At 37.5% G+C, this 20,548-nt stretch overlaps 2 protein-coding genes and 1 long non-coding RNA gene across 4 annotated transcripts; 2 read left to right on the forward strand and 1 right to left on the reverse strand.

Moving 5' to 3' along the window:
* Positions 1–294: 294 nt before the first annotated feature.
* LOC127792368 (ribulose-1,5 bisphosphate carboxylase/oxygenase large subunit N-methyltransferase, chloroplastic) lies at positions 295–13,740 on the reverse strand. Its single transcript, XM_052322840.1, has 12 exons — positions 13,296–13,740; positions 4,445–4,608; positions 4,253–4,336; positions 4,041–4,098; positions 3,645–3,698; positions 3,224–3,295; positions 3,045–3,125; positions 2,088–2,260; positions 1,814–1,916; positions 1,564–1,692; positions 1,236–1,358; positions 295–712 (listed from the first exon to the last, which is right to left on the reverse strand). Exons 1-12 carry the CDS (start codon positions 13,665–13,667, stop codon positions 626–628), a joined length of 1,500 nt encoding a protein of 499 aa, XP_052178800.1. The 5' UTR covers positions 13,668–13,740; the 3' UTR covers positions 295–625.
* On the forward strand, positions 5,531–11,754 carry LOC127792369 (uncharacterized). The gene is made up of 2 exons (XR_008021117.1): positions 5,531–5,741; positions 11,197–11,754. It is a non-coding gene; the product is annotated as an uncharacterized LOC127792369 (long non-coding RNA).
* A 1,782-nt stretch (positions 13,741–15,522) lies between the features above and the next one.
* LOC127792143 (uncharacterized) lies at positions 15,523–20,203 on the forward strand. Of its 2 annotated transcripts, none has more exons than XM_052322519.1 (6): positions 15,523–16,075; positions 18,082–18,227; positions 18,694–18,862; positions 19,440–19,580; positions 19,691–19,773; positions 19,852–20,203. In XM_052322519.1, exons 1-6 carry the CDS (start codon positions 15,530–15,532, stop codon positions 19,982–19,984), a joined length of 1,218 nt encoding a protein of 405 aa, XP_052178479.1. In that variant the 5' UTR covers positions 15,523–15,529; the 3' UTR covers positions 19,985–20,203. The 2 variants fall into 2 exon arrangements, with proteins under 2 accessions (XP_052178479.1, XP_052178480.1); XM_052322520.1 differs by having other exon boundaries at positions 15,526–16,075; positions 19,482–19,580.
* Positions 20,204–20,548: the final 345 nt, after the last annotated feature.

A 20,548-nucleotide genomic window follows, 5' to 3' on the forward strand; every position in this document is an offset into this window, starting at 1 on the left:
TATTTATTCCAGATGACATGGATACTAGTGCCAAATGAAAAGAGAGAGTGAGAGAGAAAAGAGGGAGTGGTGTAATGACAAAGAAGGCGGAAAAAGTAAGGAAAAAGAAAAGAGGGATTATGTCATGCGAAGGAAATTAGATTATCTAAAATGCTATTTACATACTCAGTTCTGATCTTTTTTATGCCACTAATGCATTGATATTTTATACATTTATAGTGAGGTGTTAGACTATTTACTTAAAAACCAAACCAAATGGGCTTGGTTTATGAGAGATACAGGCAAAAACAGAAGAAATGATAATAAACCACCCATCATGATTCATGTTGTCACTTTCATCGAATCAAAATTGTTTACCAAGCCAAAAAAACAAAAAATCAATTTTGAAGCAAATTGCGTATTGATCATAGGAAATATATACACACACACACACAACAAAGAGATACATTTTATCTTGTTCAACAAGAAGCTGAAAGCTGCTTCATTGTTCAAAAACACATTCACTCATCCAACTCTGAGACTGAACAGAGCCTCACCTGATCCATTTGGGTATAAAAAGGAGGACTTGCAGCAACAATACCAGGCAGTGGGTACAGGTGAATCAGACATCAAAAAGAGTCATTAATCACTTGAAAAGCTTCCTGAATCCATCAAACAGATTAAGGGCTCTGAGTTCGCCGCTCCTTACATCCCTTAATCTCCTCCTCAGAATCTGTTTCCATCGTAGGAACATAATCCAACATATTAACAAGATTAGAAATTGCTAAATCTCATTGTAAGGACTGGATGAAAGAGATATAAATGTAACAAAGGATAGCATAATCAGGCAGTGAAATAGCATCAACTTGGCAGTACAATGAAGTGCAGTGCGTATATGTTTGAATTACATTAATCCATTCATGGCTTTAGTTGCTCGGGTTTCCTGATTAGTGATTATTAATTAATGTCAAACCAGAGTGCTAATAGGTTCAGTGGGATAATTCCAGCAAATATCTGATCAACAGCATTTTGTGCACAAATTTTGTTACGAGAACTTTGTGCATGACGTGAGTGCTTATAATAACCAGATAAAATGGAGAATCATTGATGGGTTAGAAATGCCAAAGTTGGTTTATACCCACAAGCAGCAGGGAAATGGAGTAGCAGGACAAGCAAGCATTGGACGGTATGAGTTTTAGAAACATGGAAGAATCATCAATCTACAAAAGCAAGTACTAAGTAGGTGGGATCCTTACATATTGGCTGCGGAACAATATCCTCTGTTCACTTGTACACAAGTCAACTGCTAACTGTTTCAGAAATAATTTTCGGTTCAGCTGCTTGGGAGATGTCACATCCAAATCCATTGATCCACTTGCCTGTATGATGCGAACATATGACTTATAGCCAAAGAATCTAATTGTTTCTAGACAAAATTTGAAAAAAAAAAAATGGTACAGTTCACAGAGTCTCCATTAACGAACAAGTCTATTCTCATCTTATTAGACTCTCCATTAACCATAAACTTTTTCATAGTCTTATACCAGTTCACAGAACAGATTTCTATTTGACAGACCACATTACCTGAAGGAATTTGGTGTACTTCGATATGCTTGATTCACAACTATCCAACAGGTATTGCAGAGCTTTTTCCTCTATCTCAGGATATCTAATATCTTTCTTGGATTTCTTATTTGATGCTGCAGCAGCCATCTGAAAAAAAAAGATATTCATATATTTATACACACACACACACTTGAGCTTTACAATGCACTAAATAGTCCATTTACAGTTAGAAACCAGTACTTTCACATTACAAATTTAATTGTCAAACCTCGTCAAACTGTCTGTTCAAACTTGGGGGGCTGGCAGCTAAGTAAGCATATGCCATCAACTCCAATGGCCAACCGGTGATTCTTATTGGATAACACTGTGAACTGTGAATAATAGCTAATAAATTGGCAATTCAAGATTTAGGGGAGAGAAATGGGAAAAATCTATTTATTAATATCGACTTTCGGTTGCAGTAATGCAGAGATTAATTAAATGAAATTTAACTTCTTGACCAAATGTATATTCTCCCAGTAACTCTAAACAGAGATACTCACGATGACAATCCATACTTCCTCAGTGCTTCTAACTTCTCTTTGTAACATTTGTCAGATTTCTTAATTGACACTGACAACTCCACTGAATCAGTAGGATTGGTGCCTTCCCTTGGAACAAATCCGTATGACAGAAGCAGCTCTCCATTAGATTTTTTGCCATATGATATGAAAACCTTCATCGTGTTGTGAAAGAGAAAAACATGAGTTAGAATTGCTTCATTAAAAATTTGGAATAATTCTACAAATCAATGCAGAATGTTCACAATTGAGACTTCAACAATGTTCTCTCAGTGAAAAGGTGACAAAAACATGGCCCTCCTTTTCTGGACTCCTTTACAAACACTAATATTAGAAAGAACATAAATTTTCTCACAAAAAAAAAAACATAACAAACAAACAAAAAAGCATAAATTAAGTTCAGCCTGATCGTGTTCCAGTTGACAGACATATCAGTGCATCCATTCTTCTTTTGTGGAGGACTCAGCTAGAAAGTTTAGGGCTTGTTCAGTTCTAGAAAATATTTCCTAATTTTCCAACTCTAATCTTCTATTGAATGATTAAATATCCAATTAGAAAACAGAAAACTCAATTTTCTAATTTTTTTCAACTTTATACCATGAATTGGACAAACATCAAAAAGGTGTTTTTTAAGTTTCTGGAAACAAATCCGATTTCTTTTTGAAACATAAGATGTTAGACCACATTTAGCTGTAAAATTATAGTTGAAAATTTTGAAAATATTTTCTACAACTGAACAGGCTCTTAGCAGTTTATCACTCACAAGAGAATAAGGTAGCATAAATTCATTTCTCAAAAAAAAAAAAAACATATATAATGTGAACCAAATATCCTTGAGCAGACTAAGGCATAAAAAGAAAGGGAACGAGTTCCAATTCCACGGTCCAATTTCGTAAAATTTAACATGCATTATTAACAGTAATCACAATTTTTGTTTACCTGCTCCCCAGGCTGATATGGCCGATCAGTCGTGAAGAATACCCCTTGCGATGATTTGTCATAATCCAAAAATGTTTCCACCTTGAAAAATCAAATGAAACTGTCCATCATCAGAGTTGAAACATTGTATCTGTAAGTGTGTAAGAATAACCTTCAAATAACAACTATCTTCTCAATACCTCACAACTATGATTTAGCATATCTGCCCAGGGTACCAAGGCAACTCTTCCATCCATTGAGGGCAACCGGACCTGCAGTATGAATGAACAGTCTACTTATACACAGTCAAGAATGAATATATTTTCTCAAGGCGCCTAGCCATCCTATGAGGTAAGATAGAAGGGGCTGAAGTTCACACTTAGACAGATGTCAATTTGTTTTTAGTAAGACTAGATGACATGTTTATGTTGTGGGGGGAGTGATAAAAAGAAGACCATAACCAAAAATATAAATGGATAGCCCCTAGATGACATCAGTTAGTTGATAGCTTACATAGAGTAATAAAGCCAATGAGGCAAAGAACATTTTGTTTTTCTTCTTTCTTTTTTCTTAGTAGGCACAATCCTATATAAAATCAAGCACATTGATAAAGGACCGTACCAATCGAGAGAAAAGAATGCCGAAGGACCACCTGAAGGTCTCCATATTGAATACCTGTAGTAAAGTGTAGCACAGATTAAAGAAATGCTAATCCTATAATCCAGCAGCAAAAATGGATGGATTTTAAATTGTGTTAGAGCAAGTCCCACCTGAACCTGTGGATATGTAAGAGATTGATGGGTGCATTAGCTAAGAAGGAATATGGATCTTCTTCTAGAACAGTAAGTCCATATAATTTTCCATTGAACAGAAGGACTTGTGTTGGAAATAATTCAAGGACATGAAGAGGGATTGATGATAGAACAGAAATAATTGGTTGTCTAATGCTTAATTGATCTGAACGCATCATCATAATTCAATAGACAGCAGAACAGTTGAACAACATGGAATATGTACCTCTTCTGGAAATAAATCAGGATACTTGGAAAATATCCTAAGCCTTAAATCATTGTATCTGCATGGAACATTGAAACCATAGTCAATGAATAGTACATATATGATCTATTGAGCAGATAAGCATTACAGGAATAGGGAAAAAATTGCCTTAGAGAAATTGACCAAAACAAATATCTATCTGAAAAGGCAATATTAGTCCATAGACTCCATACGTTCCAGTAACATCATTGATCCTTTCAATAGCCCGCTCTCTGATTTGTGAAGCTTCAAGATATTTATCTAGTTCTGAACGTGTCCTGAAATGACATAGAGAGGCTGTAGGGAAAAACTGAGGGTAGACCTTTTATTTTATTGGAGAATAAGAATTCATTACAATGTGAATTTAACGAAGGATAAAAGCTCACCAGTACAAAAGTGAATAGGGCTGTCGGGGCAAAGCTGAGATATAATTGCTCCATCTTGACGACTTCATGAGACTTGATTCACTAATAAGATAGGTTGCAATCAATGGCCAATCTGGTACACCATTTTGTTTTAGCACATTAGCAGCCTCTGGGAAACTCCACTCCTAATATATCCAAAGAGTCCAAGCCACACATGTGCAGAAGATTATGAACGAGAACTACAGATTGTTATTAAAATTTGTGATAATTAACTCAAAAAAATTGCCCGCATGTAACATATAGAAGATAACAATTAATTCAATCTTCAGAAATACATTTTGCCCGCATGTAACATATAGAAGATAACAATTAATTCAATCTTCAGAAATACATTCTCAAGAACCCCACATTTTTGTTTTCATTCTCATAAAAAAATCCAAGTTTTGTTTTGGTGCTCCTTGGTTGCTATAGCAACACATTAAAAAAAGCCACTTAGCCATCCTCACCCCAACCTGTAAAAAGGGAATATTTACTTTGTCTACAAATAATAGATTTCTGGGTATGTGTGTTGTCTCCATTAATTCAAATTGCACATCTTATCACCTTCTGAATTGCTCAATGCCACGTATGGGTGTATCTAATAGTCCTTCATGTGGCCCATGTTATTAGAAACTCCATGAGCTCTCACTTTCAAGATTAAGCCAATTAGCACACAGTGTGCCCTACATAAGGACCAAGTCACACAGTGTTCCCTACATAAGGACAAAGTCCTTCCAAGACATATACTAACGGTGCTCATGTCACTGACATAGCTCCAATGAATGAACGCTTCACTTGAGCACTTTATCATTGCACTTACTAAGGATGCTCACAACACTTCTTGGTTCATACTGTTAAAATGTTGTCTCGAGTATAGGATAAGAAGACCAGTGAAAGCAGTGTACTTTGAGGGCCAATGAAGAATTAAATAAAAGTTTATATCCCAATCTGTAATTAGTGATAGTTGGGGGGGTTAAACTGTAAATATGTTTATATCTTCATTGGGATATCCGCCTACTCTATAAATAGAGGGCAGAGGGGGTTAGATTCATACACACGCATGAGAATTGTTGCTGGTTTCACGATAAAGCTGAGAGGAAATGCAGTGTGATTAGAATATAGCTTTTGTAATCTTGGGAAGGGCTTGTAATCGTGAGAGAGGGCAACACGTGTACTAATCATTCTTTGAATCAAGGAAGACTGCTCGTGAAGGTTCAAGACTGGATGTAGGGTTGTCCTAAGGGGCAATCTGAACTAGGATAAAACTGGTGTCATTATGGTTTGTGTTTCTGTTTCTTGTTTCTTATTTTTGTTCTGATTTGATTGCATTTATTTTCTGTTGTGATGTTTGTGTCCAAACCATGAGGATTGTGAGTGTGAGAGAGGCATATATCATCTAAGTTACATTCTGCCATAGCCCTAGGATAACAAATTGGTATCAGAGACTATTCCTAGTATCAAGATTTGTCAAGATTTTTTCTGTTTTGATTCTCGGTCATAGAATATTGTCAAATAATGGCTACAATTAGGTATGACATAGAGAAGTTTGATGGCCAGAATGATTTTGGCCTTTGGAAGATGAAGATGAGGGCTTTACTAGGAAATTTAGGACTGGAAGAGGCCTTAGACAATGAGGAAAAACCACCAGAAACCCTTGTGGATGAACAGAAAAGAGAAATATCAAAACTAAGAAAAGAAACTGACAAGAAAGCATACAATACATTGATATTAAGCCTAGGGGACAAAGTATCGCGGGAGGTGTCTAAAATGACCACCGCGGAAGCTCTTTGGAAAAGGTTAGAAACCCTTTACATGACCAAGACTCTTTCTACCAAATTATACTTAAAGACCAAGTTCTTTTCTTTCAAGATGGGTGAGGGTCAATGATAGGATACCAGATAGCAAATTCAACAGCAATTGAATATCAATTTTCCAATAATTTGCAGCATGGAAAAATAAGAACAATAGGGCATTCGAGAGGCCCTTAACTCTCCCTAAGACTCAACACCAAAATCATCCCCCCAATATTCTCCTAGCCTCTCTTATTTATAGTTTGTTATCCAGCGACACTCCCTCCAACGGCCTCAGCTATCAGCCATGTTCCCTTGGCTACTCTTCCCCTTTTTTCCCTTCAACTGTTTTTGTCACTTTCCCCCTCTCCCAATATCCTATTCTGCCCCCTGCTTCTTCCTTCCTATTTCTTTGCTGGTACATGTGACTAACAAGGGTCCTATCATTACTTCCGCCCATGAAACTCACCTTGTCCTCAAGGTGAGACTCCACCAAATTACCAGCTTTCTCATATTTTTGCTGGCCCAGATTTTTAAGATCAGAAGCAAATGGCGCCCCAATCATCGGTAAGGTGCCCTTCTTGGACGTTACCAGATCCGCCATCCTTGACATCAGATTCCTGATCTTCTTCCTTGACTGCTTCAATGCCTTGGCCGTTTCCCGTCTCATCTTGAACTGGACGAAGCTGTAGCCCTTGGTCTTGCCCATGACCCAATCGAAGATGACTCCCTTCTTGGACGTTACCAGATCCGCCATCCTTGACATCAGATTCCTGATCTTCTTCCTCGGCTGCTTCAATGCCTGGTCACTTCCCGTCTCGTCTTGAATTGGACGAAGCTGTAGCCCTTGGTCTTGCCCATGACCCAGTCGAAGATGACTTTGCAGTCCTCAATCTCGCCGTATGACTCGAAGGCAGAGACTAAGGTTTCTCGAGTCGTGTCCCACGCGAGGCCGTAGACGACGAGCTTGCGACAAGATATGTCGCGATCCGCAGCATCACGGAGGCGAGTGAAGAGGAAAGTGTTGGGCACGGCGGCGCCGACAAGGAAGTTAATCCGCTGGTACTTGGTGTAACGCTCAAGAAGTTTCTGGATCTTCTCGGGTTTGGTCTCACCGAAGGAGGAATCTTCGTCGACGTTCGAATCGGACTGAATAGGCATCGCGGTGTCTTTGGTTGGGACTGGAGCTTGGTATTTATGAAACTTCTTCTTCTTCCTGCATTTCTTCTTGACGCTTTTGCCGTCACCTTGCGGTTGTCTAGTCACCGACTTCTTCTTCTTCGCATTCCCCTTCTTCGCCATTGCTTGAGTAGAGACGAGATGGCGGCGCCCTATGGCTTCGTCTTTCAGGTTTGCTTTCTTACCCACACGAATCTCTCTTCGTCTCCTTCGCTCCCACCGGGACCACAAAATGGCCTTTCCTTCGAAACCTAGAGTCGCGGACTCCCGTTTCTCGGCCTTTGTTAGCTGGGTTACAGGGAGGTATCGCTCAGCCTGAACAACCCAACTATCCGAGACATCTCCTTCAAACACGGGCATCTCCAGCCTCTGACCGCGGACCTCCTGTCGCCAGCTTCCACCCAATCCTCTATCAACTCCAGGCGTCACCCCTCGGCCCACTCCAACTCCAGGCGTCATCTCAGAATTCTGGGTGAATTTCGATGGCCGATCTCCGTCCTTCCCCTTGCTCTTCCCATCTCGCTCACATCCAAGCGAACTGTTCCAGCAAGCTCGCTACATTCTCCCTCACCGCTTGAATACTCCGTTGCATGCCTTCCACCCTCATCTCCAAGTCACCCACTCGATCGGTCAGGTTCACCATTAGGATCGGAGATGCTCTGATACCAAATTGATAGGATACCAGATAGCAAATTCAACAGCAATCGAATATCAATGGTTTCCAATAATTTGCAGCAAGGAAAAATAAGAACAATAGGGCATTCGAGAGGCCCTTAACTCTCCCTAAGACTCAACACCAAAGTCATCCCCCCAATATTCTCTTAGCCTCTCTTATTTATAGTTTGTTATCCAGCGACACTCCCCTCCAACGGCCTCAACTATCAGCCATGTTCCCTTGGCTGCTCTTCCCCTTTTTGCCCTTCAACTGTTTTTGTCACTTTCCCCCTCTCCCAATATCCTATTCTGCCCCCTTCTTCTTCCTTCCTATTTCTTTGCTGGTACATGTGACTAACAAGGGTCCTATCAGTCAAAAGCTGCAAGATCACATTGACAGCTTCAATAAGCTGTGTTTAGATCTTGAGAATATTGACATTAAATATGATGATGAGAATAAGGCATTAGTCTTATTGCACTCATTACCTAGATCATATGAGACCTTTGTAGATATCTTGAAACATGGTAGGGATAAATTGTCTTTGGATAATGTAGGGCTTTAAATTCAAAGGAATTGCAGCTAAAGGTAGAAGATAAGAACTCAGTTACTGATGCTCTCTCGGTTGGATCTAGACTGGATAGGAATATCCTAGGCAAAGAGGAAGGTCTAGATCAAAATCCAAGAATGGTAGGAGAATAATAAAATGTTATCACTGTCATGAGGAGGGCCACATCAAGAGAAATTGCCCAAACAGAAAAAAGAAATCCCAAGAAAGAACCAGGTAGGAATGTTCTAGCACCATGAGTGGATTTAGCTATGAGAGTGCAGATGTCCTATAAATTTTACTAGAAATGCTGGAAAAGAAGCATAGGTTCTAGGTTTATGGTGCACTCATAAGAAAATGATATTACTAGGCAACTATTAAGAGTTAAGAATCAAGGGAATTGGAGATGTGAAAATTAGCATGCATGGTGGATTTGTTTCCAAAAGTTTAGAATCTGTAAACTTGTCCCTGTTTTAATATAAACCTAATTTCCTTATGAGAATAGACAGAGAAAGGTATCTAAGGCTAAGGATATTAGGGGAGGGAAAGGTATAAGGAAATAGGAATCATGTAGTTTGGTAAGTTTACCAAATGTAGAAGTCTCCAAAACAGACCTTGTATATGTCAAAATTTCATTAGAGATCAGTTTCTAGGCTCTAGGGGGGATCTATCTAGGCCTTGTCTCATGGTGGAGCTAGGTGAAATGTACCTAGTGGAGATGATGTGTCCCTAAGAAATTCCTAAGCGTGTAAGAGCTTGCTAGAATTGAATATAATCTTGCTGGAATTTGCTTTTGGTATGAGGGGTTAGGTGTAGTAGAGTAGTGGAATAGGTATGCCTAGGTCTCCTAAAGCTAGGGTTCTTACCTATGTAGGAAAACTCTACCAAAAGGACATGAAATTAGTTGTTTCTAAAGTCAAGGGATGAATCTGGAATGCTGTGTAAAGAAGAACAAGTATAGTCCATTGGGAATGTCCTAAACTAACCTATGAACCAGGGTATAGCAATAGGTAAACCTGGAAATTTCTTTTGTGTTTGATCATCCTCATTGTGTAAGCAAGGGCTGAATTGCAAAAGAAACTAGTGTTTAAGGTAGTTGGGCAGTGAGGGTCCTCGTGAACAGTGAGGGGGAAAGGGCGTATGCAAGTGATGTCTTGTATGGTGCAGCCTATGATGATCAAAATCTAGGTTAAGCAAGGAAAGGGAAGGACAATCATCTTGTAGGAAATGAGCAAGGGAATAGAAAGGTTTAGAGTGATGCCTAGGATGGGTAAATGATAGAACTCAAGATAGGTACCAGTGAGGTATGGAAAAGTTTGGTTTCAAGGATACTTATGCACTGGTTTGAGTGCTAAGGAATAGGCTGGAAAATAGAAACCTCTCGTATAAGAAGAGGAGATGCACTCTTGTCCAAATGAATGGCATGGAGCCATGGAAATTTAGAGAGAAATGAAACTTAGACTTTAAGTGAAAGATCCCTTTAGGTTAAATGGGTGGAGTGACTATTTGTGAATTAAGGAAGGTGCTGGAAATGGGGAAAAGTCTAGGAAAAGGCTAGACATATGGCCATTGGTTAAAACAGCACAAGAAGACTTAATTTCAGGTCAAATAGGTATCACTAACAGCCATTATCCATGTGAAAATTAAGGGAAAATTGATCTTATAGAGTAGCCCAAGGGATTAGAGGCTAGAGGGAAAGGTAAGCAAGGTTGATTGCTTAGAAGGTCTCTCTATGAATGATAGTAATTTCCAAGGTCAAGGTGAAGGTATAAGAAACTTATAGGATAAGTCCAAGGATTAAAATGGAGTGCATAAGGAAGTTGTGCCTAGTGAAATGTAAGGCATCTTCACTGGAAATTGTCCATGAAAGACTCTCAAGGTATAACTGAGAACTTGGGTCAGTGTTTGAGAGTATAGGATAAAGGAGAAGCTGGAAATTCTAAGGCATAGAGGATGGAATAGAAATTGACAGCTTATGATAGCCTAGGTTATCCAAACCTAAGCATATCTTGATAGGCTAGTAGATAGAAGAGGCACAAGAGAGATGAGCAGTCTTTTGAGTTTGAAGCAAACAAAAGAAGGGAAGACAATGGTAAAGCCTAAAGGCCGGTTTTGGGAGCTAGAAGTAAGTCTAGCAGTGTTAAGACCAATCCAGGTAAGGTGCACTGTTGTTGTGATGCTGTGTAAAAGTTTGAACCCTTTGGGATGGAGAAATAACATTAAGTATGGATTTGGTTTATGGTGGAGTGTACTTAGACGGAAAGTTATGTATTTTAGGTTGCAGGTTGTACAGCTGGAACCCTAAAGGAATGTCTAGGTAGAGAAAGTTGAAATAGCCAATGGGCAGTCCACTTGGCTTAGATTCAGTCCCACCATGGAAAGGACCAATCATATTGATGTTAGGAAAGTTATTCATTAGGGAAATCCTTGAGGATGAGGATCAATCCTAATAAGAGTTGCAAGTATTGGTAATGTAGCTTGAAGTATTATCCAAGGTGTTCCATTGTTGAAATTTACAGCAGTGTTTTGATATTCTCAATGTTTGTTGTTGTTTTTGAGTGATCAGGTTGTGCAGCAGTCCAGATGAGAGCAGGTCAAGTTATCTATTGGAAGGCCAAGGCTTGGATGGACTAAGGTTGAAGTATACTCAAGACAATGGTGGAGAATTGTTAAAATGTTGTCTCGAGTATAGGATAAGAAGATCAATGAAAACAGTGCACTTTGAGGGCCAATAAAGAATTAAATAGAAGTTTATATCCCAATCTATCATTAGTGATAGTTGGGGGGGAGGGGGGGGGGGGTTAAACTGTAAATATGTTTATATCTTCATTGGGATATCTGCCTACTCTATAAATAGAGGGCAGAGGGGGTTAGACTCATACACACGCATGAGAATTGTTGTTGGTTTCACAATAAAGCTGAGAGGAAAGGCTGTGTGATTAGAATATAGCTTTTGTAATCTTGGGAAGGGCTTGTAATCGTGAGAGAGGGCAACACGTGTACTGATGATTCTTTGAATCAAGGAAGACTGCTCGTGAAGGTCCAAAACTGGATGTAGGGTTATCCTAAGGGGCAATCTGAACTAGGATAAAACTGATGTCATTGTGGTTTGCGTTTCTGTTTCTGTTTCTGTTTCTGTTTCTTGTTTCTTATTTCTGTTCTGATTTGATTGCATTTATTTTCTGTTGTGATGTTTGTGTCCAAACCCTTGTGAGTGTGAGAGAGGCATATATCATCTAAGTTACATTCTGCCATAGCCCTAGGATAACACATACAAATGAAACCTCTTCTAGGGAGTTATCATCGTCCACACAGTAAGGAGTTTCGTAACACCTTCTAGCCTTGGCAACAGAACTATCACCTGAACCATTCAGCCTCCACCAAGTGGAGTTGTGCTCTAGAGAGCTCAAACATGCTTAATTCTCCCTCTTATGATAACCTCCTCAGTTATTTGATGCCCCCAGGGCTAAAAGTTTTTAACCCATCCACAACCCCCCCCCCCCCTCCCGCCTGGCTTCAAAGGGGCTTTAATCTTGCTGATCATAGAGAGAAACCTCAAATGGTGAATTGTTCCCAAAAAAAAAAAATGGTGTAACTACCTCTGTTCCATTCGATGACATGACATAGCATGTGGGATGCTAACTTATTTTAAAAAATTACATATGAGTCAACATGATGACCTCCACTTTCTGATATTCTCTATAAATAGTAGCCCTTCAAACCGTCATGAAAGGGTGATTTGTTCTCAATGTTATCTTTCAGCAAGATTAGAGGCTCTTTATACTTCATTACAATCACATTATCTCTCCCTCACCATCATGCAGCTCTAGTTCTACAATCTTCTAACCTGCCATGTATTCCAGTATATGGAAAGGGTATTGAAAGCACACTACAAATATATTTGCTCAACGGAAAAAGATTCACGTAGCTTGGGCTAAAGTTTTATAATATCCACCAGCTTCAAATGCATTATAGATCCCAAAAGGACTACAACACGTGTGAATCCTACAAAATCAAACACCAAAATTAAGTTTTAAATCTATGCATCATTGGATCAAGTTATTACACGCCTTTAAAAACCCCACAAATTGCTTCAATATCCAAGGACCATACAACTCTTTCTACTTGTACACCATCCAGGACCATAAAGCACTCAATCTCAACTTAGTTTTCAACTAGGTAAAATCGGTTCAATTATTTAAATAAGCTAAACTTATCTGTATTCTAAAACTAGTGAATTTAGAACTTAGCTTAAACTTGCCTCAATAAACTTACAGCTACTTCGAGTCAAATTCCTTGACTAAAGGACACGATCAGCTCAGTTTAAACTCATTTGGAAAATGTTCAGAAAAGCTTAACGAGCCAAGATTGAATGCAAGTTGAAGCTAGTCATCTTATTAAGCGTGAACATACAGCTACTTAGAGTAAACTTCCTTGGCTAAAACACACTATCAGCTCAATTTGAAAATGGCTTAAAAAAGCTTAACGAGCCAAGATTGAACACGAGTTGAAGCTAGTCATCTTAATGGCAAGTTGAAGCGTGAAATAGCCATGGCTCTACTTAATTCCGTTCATTTACAAACACTACTAGCAAATGAGAGCAACTCAACACTCATGTGATCAGTAAAGAGAAACTGAAATGTTGAACATTAAACAACTCAGTACCGAATCGGCAGTGATGACAAGCGAGGGAGGCACGAAGAGCAACTTCTCTCCCTTGCGGATGTTCTTGAGCGCGACGAGGCCTCGCTCCCCTACTTCCACTTTCTGAATGGCCATTTTCTGCGGCGGAAGGCCCGACTCCGACAGCCAATTCTGCAGCGCCGACGCGTTCTCCAGCGAGTCGATGTCGCAACCCCAAGGAACCGCCCGGTCCACGGCGAGCCTCGCGGTGCCGCCGGCGGTGGAGATTGAGCAGCGGGTCGTGATACGCCGAGAATGCGAGGTTGGATGAGAGTGAAAGCGAGGGGTTACGTGTGCTAGGGTTGAGAAATCGGGGATGAGAATTGTCTGAAGGATTCTGGAAGCTTCGGCCATGGCGAGAGAGAGAGAGAGAGAGTTTAGTTCGACAATGGAAATCTTATCTGCTGAAATCTGGAGCGAAAGTTAGTAGGGCTTTGCTAGGTCGTTTTAACGGTTGTCAAACGTTTATTTATATGCTTACGTGTAAAAAAATAAATAAAAATTAATTAGGTGACACTATAGTTTTTATTTTTTAGTAAAATTTTAAATAAAATAAATTTTTGTATAATGGTCAAATTATTTAAAAAATAATTATTATTCAAAGGTTATGAGCATGAATTTCATTAATATATTTAATTTTTACTTCTTGAATAAAATATATAAAGAGTATTTTAAAAAATATTAGAGTGTTTGCTTATTAAATTTAATTAACTTTTTTTCTTTTACTTTATTGCCCTTTGTATTTTGTATTAGAATATATAATATAAAGGGTATATTAGAAATTTAATGTTATAACTATTCTCTTCTCTTTATTTTTACTTAAATTCAGGTAAATTGAACAAAATTTCATCCAAATAATTGGACGATAACTCTTTTTCTTTTTTTCTTTATGCAATTTTCTATACTAGACTAGATTTTAGAATATAAAAGAGAAGGAACATTCTTTATTAAAAAGCAAAAGGAAAAGATAAACAATATAAGAGTGTGTCGGCCACAAAACACATGACACGCAATGGCGGAGCTAAGAAAGAATTTTAGTTCGAGTTAAATTATAATTTTAACCTTAGTCAAATTATAAAAATTATAATTATCTATAATAATATATATAAAATCAAAAAATCAGCTGGGGCCAAGGCCCCAGCTAGCCAAGGCGTGGCTCCGCCACTGATGACATGTCGCTATTGGCACGATCCACAAATGAGATTATAGATCAATTTCAACATATAACTTCTTAATATGATAATTTTGTATCTCATTCTCTCTATTTTTTTTAGTTATTTATTTGTAAAACCTTCTTTTTCATCACCTCCCAAACTCCTCCTATGAGATTAATGAAATTGGATTGGAGGTAAAGTGAATGGGCTGAAGTGGAGTAAGTTTGATTATATGAAGTCAATTTAAATGAATAAATGGATTCATAAAAAAACTCAATTATTATGCTATTTTAAATTATTTAGCAATTAGAAATTAATATTACAAATGTCAACTTTTATGTAAAATAGTAATTTAACTCATAAATGTGTTTTATACACTTTAAGTTATTATTTGAAAAGTAGCTGGATATTAACATCACAAATATTGATATTCACGTGGATGTATATTATAATGTTTAGGAAAGTTAAATGAATTGATAATTTTAAAAAATATTTTTATGTGAATAATTGGGTACTGATATCATAAATGTCAACATTCATATAAAAAACCTTCAAATGCGACAAGCGTAATTTAAGAATTCATCTTTTTTAAGTGCAGTTTTTTGAAGACATCTTCTAACATTTGTATATTGATATATATAATTTTTTTATTTTTTTATTAGAGGTATATTCTTTATTTGTTAGTTTAAATTTATTCTTTTTAATTTTCGTGGTGAAAGTCGAGATATGCACTTTGAGTTTTTGTTTAAATGAAATCTTACTTACATGAAAAAAAAAAATTGATCATATAAAGATGTTTAATGAATTTATTTAATTAGATTAAATTTTAATTTTATTTAATTAATAAAACACTTAAAATCAACTAAATTAAAAACACTTAAAAAGCAAAAGAATACTCAAGTTAAGCTCTTTTAACACACCTACTGTTTGTGTTAGAAGAGTTAAATTAAAGATTATCAAAGAGTCAAAACTCCCTAGTCCCTACCAACCACGTTTAAGTAACTATCAACTCAACTCATCAAACCGAAACTGAGCTTATGGGTTTGCTTTAGCATTTATTTTATGTATACCCTCCACTTCGGATTTTTGCTCATTTTGAAGGAGAAGATGTTAACCAGCAGCGCAAGCCTCATCTCCTGCTACTCTTCCCTCCCCCACAAGAAGAAGAGCTGCCCTACACCTGGATTTTCAGCTCAATCCCCAAATTCCAAAAACCCATTTCTCAGGACCTCAATTCCTTCAAGATTATTAGGACCCTGCAGGGCCATACCCACAATCTCCCATCTCCACAAGAAGGGTTTGGAGAAAGAAGCTTCGAGAGTTCTCAGAACCTCATCTCCTTCAAGATCTTTCTGGGCTTTTCGTTACAGACCCACAATCTCTAATTGCCAGAAGAAGGGTCTGTTGCAGAGATGTCAAAGCTCTATGAACAACCAGAATTCCCAAGATTCAGTTTTAGAGGAAGAAGCTAGCTTGGAGAGGGAGATGAATGGCAGTGAAGATAGTTCTGGTGGGGAGAGTGGGGACTGGACGACGTCGTTTTTGCTTTTCCTGCTGTGGGCTGGGCTCATGTACTATGTCTTCAACCTCTCGCCCAACCAGACTCCGGTAGAGCACAGATTAACAATTCATTGCTTGTTTTATCTTTTCTTAGTCTATTTTAAGATTTTTTCTTGATCTTCTATTTGTTATGATAGTAACCGAATTCAAATGATTTCTTAATTTATTGTAATTAAGATATTGTCAAATTTGATTTTGATTAAAATTTATCTCATTTAAAAAAATATATTATTGACTTATCTTATTTAGAAGAATATCCTCGTAAATCATTTTTTAATTTTCTATATACATCTATAAATAATTTTAAATCTATAAATAAGTGTCTAATGTCTTAAAATTAATTACTATTATTGTATCAATTTTATTATAATGATATTTTATTTTTTTATCTGTGATTTTTCTTAATTTGGGTTTTTTTTAACGTAATTGTTTGTTTTGTGTGGTTATTGGTTTGATTGTAGTTTGTTTTCAATCTAAATTTAACACTATTCAATTTGTCTGCTCTATTTTGATTGCTTAATGAGTTATTGTGTTTAGAAAAGGGATTTTTGTGATGTATTAGGAACTGTTTTGCTTTTGATTGTGAATATTCTTTCCCCTTGGTGGTAGAATCTGAAAATGTATCAATAAACGAGCTATTTGGTAAACTTTCTGTCACAACCAGCCTTTATACCCTATGTGAGCTCAACTACATAAATTCTAGTGCATCAATTATTTTTATCGATGGCCTTATCTTCTATAAACCCGTATAACTCATATCAAATTTAAAAGTCTCTCGCCAAGTTGTTCTTGATCCTCCTCTACCTCTGTTACTTTGTTGAATTTTGACTTAGTAGCTGTTGATGTGGTTTGAAAAAATCAAAATAAAATAGGATTATCCATAACCAATAAATTAGCAAATATCTAATATTGTTTGTTAGTTGTTTTGGCTGGATATTATGTCATATTATTCTCCACTTTATGCTCATTTCAGTTTATATTTTAGCTGTATAAATTGAAATTTACGATTGAATAAAACATATAACTTTCGCTTTGATATTTTTTCATTCCCTTTTCTTTTTTCTTCATAAAATACCAACAAATGGTATCAGAGCCCTTCTTCTTGAGGGACCTATGAGATTGAGTGAACCAAAAATGGAGGGCTCAAAGCAATATGCGTTTGTAGATGTTTCTCTTGAAGAAACATTACAGAAGAGTTCTTTTGAAGATTTTGAGGAAACAACTGCGTTAGAATCATCAAAAAATACTGAGGTTGTGGACCAAGTTTCTCAAAATGGAACTGCTTCTGCATCTGAGGTTGGTGTTTCTCAAGTTGGTTTGTCAGTGGAAGCTTTGGAAAAAATGATGGAAGATCCAACTATGCAGAAGATGGTTTATCCATATCTGCCAGAAGAGATGAGGAATCCTTCTACATTTAAATAGATGTTGCAGATCACAACAACAAGAAGGAGAAGCTAGAGCTACTGCTAACCAACATGAGGATGAGGAGTTATTTTAACTCTACTCAAAAAAACCATATCTATGCCTATGCCCAAAAAAATGCCTATACCCAAAAAAATGCCTATGCCCCAAAAACCATAACCATACCTATGCCTCATAACTATAAAATTATAAAATGCCCATATGCTATATCCAAGACATGCCAAAATTTAAAATTTACATTTGCAGCCTCAAAGTCAAGGAGGAGTGTTGAATTTTGACTTAATAGCTGCTGATGTGGTTTAAAGAAGTCAAAATAAAATAGGATTATTCATAACCAATAAATTAGCAAATATCTAATATTGTTTGTTAGTTGTTTTGGCTGGATATTATGCCATATTATTCTCCACTTTATGCTCATTTCAGTTTATATTTTAGCTGTATAAATTGAAGTTTACGATTGAATAAAACATACGACTTTTGCTTTGATATTTTTTCATTCCCTTTTCTTTTTTCTTCATAAAATACCAACATACTTTTACAAGCTATATAATGAATGAGAATAGTTACTAGTTTAGAATTCATGTGTTAAATTTCTTAACTGCTTGCTGGATTGGCTTTTGAACATGTTTCAGTTAAGAGACATGTATTTCTTGAAAAAGCTTCTGAATCTGAAGGGAGATGATGGGTTCCAGATGAATGAAGTGCTAGTTTCTCTATGGTACATCATGGGTTTGTGGCCTCTTGTATATAGCATGCTGCTGCTTCCAACTGGTAGAAGGTACTGTCACTGTTTCATCTTACTTGTGTTCAGCCTCAGGTTCTTATGCTGTAGTTCTTGAAGTTATTATTCTCCAATATCTGTGGATGTACCACATTATCAGACTTATTTTTTCTTTCTTTTAAGTATCTAGTTAAATTTCAACTCAACTACGCAGAGCATGTGGAGAAACCATCCACATCCACCAGTACTATTGGTTCGCATTTTTGGCTGATTTAATCGACCTAATGAAGGGGCCGTACAATGCCCTTTCAACCCAACTGTTCAGCCAAAATATCATTGTTCTAGGAAAAAAAAAGACTACCAATTGGCCTAAGTCTCTGACATGCATTTGTGTGATGTGCATAACAGTTGCAGGGACAAGGAGGATGGAAATCTCACATAAACTCTTACATTTTCCCTTTTTGTTAATTGAAAGGGGTTTCAATAAGTGTACATAATTTAACAAATCTTCAGTTTTTTGCAGCTCAAAGAGTAAAATCCCAGTCTGGCCATTCCTTGTGCTTTCTTTCTTTGGTGGGGCATATGCTCTTCTGCCCTATTTTGTTCTTTGGAGACCACCATCTCCACCTATTGAAGAAGCTGAACTCCGAGGGTGGCCTCTAAATTTTCTGGAGTCAAAGTTAACTGCTGGGGTAAGAAGTTGTTTGTCTTCTTTTTAAATTTCTTTTTTTTGTGCTAAGTAAAAGAGGAAGATGGAGCGATCAGCGTAGCAATCCTCCTCAGGTATGATCACGAGGACCCTTCCTTGCTAGGGAATGTTCGATTTGAGTCATAGCTACTGTAGGAAAGGTCAGCCCATCACCCTAGTCCCAGTGCAGTGCACAGAGTTCGACCCTACATCTACCCCTCTTTTTGGCGTCATGGGTCTATATCATCCTGCAAGCACATGGTTGTTTTTGTATGCAACCTTATCGTTGTTTGGTAAAGATTTTGTTTTCATAACTCGAACACGTGATCTTCTAGTCACAAAATAACCACCTTATAATTACTACCATGACTCGTCCTAAAGGAAATTTTTTGTCACATATTTGCTCATGTTTTTCCTTACCCTACAACATTATTGCCTCAAAGTAGGGTGGTCATCTTTGGAGGGGCTTAGGGACAAACCTCAGATGCCTGCCTTCAAATTGTCTTCTTGGTCATTGTTTATAATGTGTTCTCCTGCTTTATTACTAATATTAATAACTAGCTTTCTATCTGATACGTCAGTTTAGTTGCTTGGAAACAGAAAGTTTACCAACTCCACATCAGATATCACTTGCTGCAGGACTAGGTCTAATCATTTATGCTGGTTTAGCTAACGCTGATGTCTGGAAGGAATTTTACCAGTACTTCCGGGAGAGCAAATTTGTAAGTGTTTCTCCACATACACATATAATTACATACATGTTTTTGATCGCTAGGTTAGGCTAGGCTGATTTCATTTTAATTTGACTGCCAAGCCTTTGTTCCTGCTGCAGATCCATCTCACCAGCATCGATTTTGCTCTGCTATCTGCATTTGCTCCCTTTTGGGTTTACAATGATATGACTACTCGAAAATGGTAAGGTTTTACAGCACATACTCTACTATCTGCTAGTATCTCTTCTGAGGATAATCTTTTGGGGTTTGTTCAATTCAGGTATGGCAAAGGCATTTGGCTTCTTCCCTTTTCACTGATCCCGCTCTTGGGTCCTTCTTTGTATCTTCTCCTTAGGCCATCGTTAGCTTCAGCACCTGTTTCCTTGAGCCCAACCTCTGCCGAAGATAAATAGTACACAAACTCTTTTCTTTTGCTTTTAGGTTTTTTGGTTTAACACAGAGATGAAACAGAGGTACTGCACTGAGCAGCCCCGAAACTTGAGTAGGAAGATTTCAAATTTCATGTTTACTTAATATTACGTCCATTTTGGTGGACGTGGTTGTACAGATGGATGACCAATGGAGCCAAACTCTAGTTATATTAATGGGCTATGCTGAGAACTGTGTTATAATGTTCTGGCTTCGACCTTTGTTGCTTCTTCTGTTGGATGGCAATCAATGGATTTCAATCCAGTTATAAACTGGAGGTGTTTAGTTTTCCTATACATCTTCTCTAAAACTAAGTGTGAGAACAGTAAAGTTGATCTTTTGTTACCAGAAAATTACATGTTCAAGTTGTAGATACTCTCTCTTTGCGAAAAGGTAAGGAAAAAATCACATACAAATACAAGCCTATTCCAACTCTTGCAAAGCAAAGAACATCATGCACTAGATATGTTCTTCTCGTGTTCTCCAAGAGTAGTCCCCTTTCAATTCCATTCTCCTCTTCTATGTTCCCCTGGATAGGAATCTGAGGT

The sequence above is a fragment of the Diospyros lotus genome, chromosome 15, assembly GCF_014633365.1.
Source record: "Diospyros lotus cultivar Yz01 chromosome 15, ASM1463336v1, whole genome shotgun sequence".
In the NCBI taxonomy this organism is placed as follows: Eukaryota; Viridiplantae; Streptophyta; class Magnoliopsida; order Ericales; family Ebenaceae; genus Diospyros; species Diospyros lotus.

Bases quoted from the DNA above. Each gene is read 5' to 3' on its own strand.
- LOC127792368 (XM_052322840.1), bottom strand. From the start codon at position 13,667: ATGGCCGAAGCTTCCAGAATCCTTCAGACAATTCTCATCCCCGATTTC. The intron at 1,917-2,087 runs GTGAGTATCTCT...TATTATTCACAG, and splicing joins AGGAAGTATGGATTGTCATC to TTCACAGTGTTATCCAATAA. The intron at 1,693-1,813 runs GTTTGACAATTA...TTTTTTTTTCAG, and splicing joins TGAACAGACAGTTTGACGAG to ATGGCTGCTGCAGCATCAAA.
- LOC127792143 (XM_052322519.1), top strand. From the start codon at position 15,530: ATGTATACCCTCCACTTCGGATTTTTGCTCATTTTGAAGGAGAAGATG. The intron at 18,228-18,693 runs GTACTGTCACTG...AGTTTTTTGCAG, and splicing joins CTGCTTCCAACTGGTAGAAG to CTCAAAGAGTAAAATCCCAG. The intron at 18,863-19,439 runs GTAAGAAGTTGT...CTGATACGTCAG, and splicing joins AGTCAAAGTTAACTGCTGGG to TTTAGTTGCTTGGAAACAGA.